The sequence below is a fragment of the Tursiops truncatus genome, chromosome 2 (assembly GCF_011762595.2).
Source record: "Tursiops truncatus isolate mTurTru1 chromosome 2, mTurTru1.mat.Y, whole genome shotgun sequence".
Taxonomy (NCBI): Eukaryota; Metazoa; Chordata; class Mammalia; order Artiodactyla; family Delphinidae; genus Tursiops; species Tursiops truncatus.
This window is the reverse complement of record NC_047035.1, coordinates 4,985,729-4,988,165: the sequence shown is the minus strand read 5'-3', so window position 1 is coordinate 4,988,165 and position 2,437 is coordinate 4,985,729. Positions and strand designations below refer to the sequence as shown.

The following is a 2,437-nucleotide window of genomic DNA, read 5'->3' as shown; positions in this document are numbered from 1 at the left end:
TGCAGCAAAATGTGGCGGGTGGGAGGGTCTGTGGCCCTTACCAGCAGTGACCTTGGGCAAGTCACCTGACCTCTGGCCCAGGGCCCGGCTGACCCAAACATGAGGTGTCAGTGCTCTTGTTTTACGGGCAACGGGGGGTCCCGCCCAAAGTCACTGGCCTGTGTGGGGCCTCAGCCCTGCCCTTCTGTGGCCCCGGGATGACACCCACTCCTTCTGGAGGCTCTGGCTGGTGAAGGGGCGGCTCTGCCACCCCGGGGACTTTGTTGTGGTCCCTCCTGTGACGTGGACACAATGGAGCAGAGAGAGGTTGTCTCAGCTGCCCAGGCCACACAGCCTCGCCACCTTCTGGGCTCACCTCCACGGGCCACATCCGGTCCAGCGGGAGCTGAGGCCGGGAGAGGAGACGGGATGAGCTCGTGCCGCACACGGCACCCGGCCACCCAGGTGGAAACCTCAGGGCCCTCACGTGTAAAACAGCCTGTGCGAGGGGACAGCACACGAGACAGGATGGGCACGTTGGGTCGCAACTCACTGTGTGGCCTCGGACAAGTCACATTCCTCTCCTGAGCCTCAGTTTGCCCACGTGCAGTACAGGGTGGGCGGGCAGAGCGAGCCCAGGGCTCCATTCCGGCTGGGCCCCTGGCCTGGGCCCTGTCACTACATGGCGCTGCTCTGATGCCCCCGTGCTGTCCGCGAAACAAGGACATCTGCTTGCATTCTCCAGCAGCTGCTGGGAACCTCCAGGAGGGTGGAAACCAGCACGGGGAGACCGCTGAGCGCCAGGAAGGCGCTGCTTCCAGCCTATTCCCGAAGGCTGCACCTCCACACCGTGGGGCTCCTGGGACCACACACATCCTGGTATGACCCGTGCAGGAGCTAGGGCATCCACGGAGGGTCAGGCGCAGCACGGCCCTGGGCTGGAGCGAGGCCTCTGCTCACCCCTCAAACCCCAGACGGAGCACAGTGACACAGGCGGGACCAAAGGAAGTTTATCTGTCACGAGTGAGACCAGAGCGGGGCACCCGGGAGTGGACCCTGCACCTCCAGCCAGGGCAGGCTCTTGGACCCAGGCTTCCCCGAGACAGGCCATTGCTTTTCCGAAAGTACACAGGGCGCTTGGTTAAACAGGCCTCCCACAGACACACAGCTGAGGGCCTCGAGGGCTGCTGCACGCTGCCTAGCTGTGCCCACCCGTCTGGGGCACAGGCAGGGCACTGCTCTGTGCAGACAGACTTCCACGCCAGTCAAGTGTCAAAACAAAAGCACCTGCAAAGGCAGCAGACTCCCCTCAGCGTCTGGCACCATCAGAGTAAAGCAGCCATCAGTTCTCAGGATGGAGTGTCTAGGATTACTTGGTGCAAACAAAATATTAGTATGTTCAGGGAAAACAGCTTGATTTCTGGAGTACAGTACATGCAAGGTCTGGAGTCTGGCACGCAAACTGGGAAGTTTCACCCACAGAAGACTCAATTTAGTAAAAACTGGCCCACTCTGGCCAATATTCAGAAACGTTCAAGGCCACTTCCAAGCCGAGAGGTCTCTTGGTTAAATGCTTAGCAAAGTTCTTGGCCAGCACTTCTTTTTTGATTTTGGGGGCATTGCTGAAATGCCTCTTGTGCCCATTAAGCTTCCCCACAACAATTTTTCGAAGCACTTCTTTTTGGTTTTATGATAATAACATCTTTTTTTTTTTTTTAAGGGATAATAACATCTTGATTCCAGGTATGCATACACAGACTACATATTCTTTGATAGAGCACGTTTAAGAGTATGTTTGGATGTGGGATGCTTTCAAACAGGAGCTGTCCTGTGGACCAGAACAGGCTGGCCAGTGGACATCCAGCCCAAGGCTGCACATCCTTGGGGCTGCTTTGTGGGAGAGACTCCAGCTGGACTTGCCTGTGTGGCCACTCAGTGTTACCCAGCACCCAATCACCCCACAGGGTTATGCTCACAGGAGACAGGGAATGACATTCAGCAGAAGAAACAGCATTGATACACACAGAGGGCTTATAGACACCAGGCCAGTAATTACCGTGTGACACAGCCTAAGGGAAGTGGTGATTCGACTGGGCTGGGATTCTTGGTAAATTACATCTCAGTAAATGTATAGAAAGTGAGCGTTACTCAAAGTCGTAGGACAGCTTCCGGGGAGTCATGAACTCTTTCACTATCTCGTCTGTGACCTCCTTGCGCCGGGCCTGGTGCTCGGCGATCAAGGGCTGCAGAACTTCTATGAGCTCCTTCTTGAGCTCGCCGGTGAGCATGGCCCCGCTGGTATAATCCTGCCCGGGAGGAGACAGGCCATGTGAGAAACGGCTGCGCACGCCCTGGGTACCTCCCTTGCCCGGGCACCACCCATGCAGAGCCTGGCACACGGGCGGCATAGAAAAACGAGAACCTTAAGCCATGCCTTTCTTAAAATGACTCTGGGCCC

At 56.9% G+C, this 2,437-nt stretch overlaps 1 protein-coding gene across 2 annotated transcripts in view; it reads right to left on the bottom strand.

Annotated features, from left to right (window-relative positions):
• Nucleotides 1–971: 971 nt before the first annotated feature.
• WARS1 (tryptophanyl-tRNA synthetase 1) overlaps nucleotides 972–2,437 on the bottom strand; it is a 34,569-nt gene continuing 33,103 nt past the window's right edge. For both annotated transcript variants that reach the window (XM_019952383.3, XM_019952373.3), the window contains exon 11: nucleotides 972–2,285. In XM_019952383.3, the coding sequence (XP_019807942.2) occupies nucleotides 2,124–2,285 (162 nt within the window). In that variant the 3' untranslated portion in view covers nucleotides 972–2,123. The remainder of the gene's footprint in view (nucleotides 2,286–2,437) is intronic.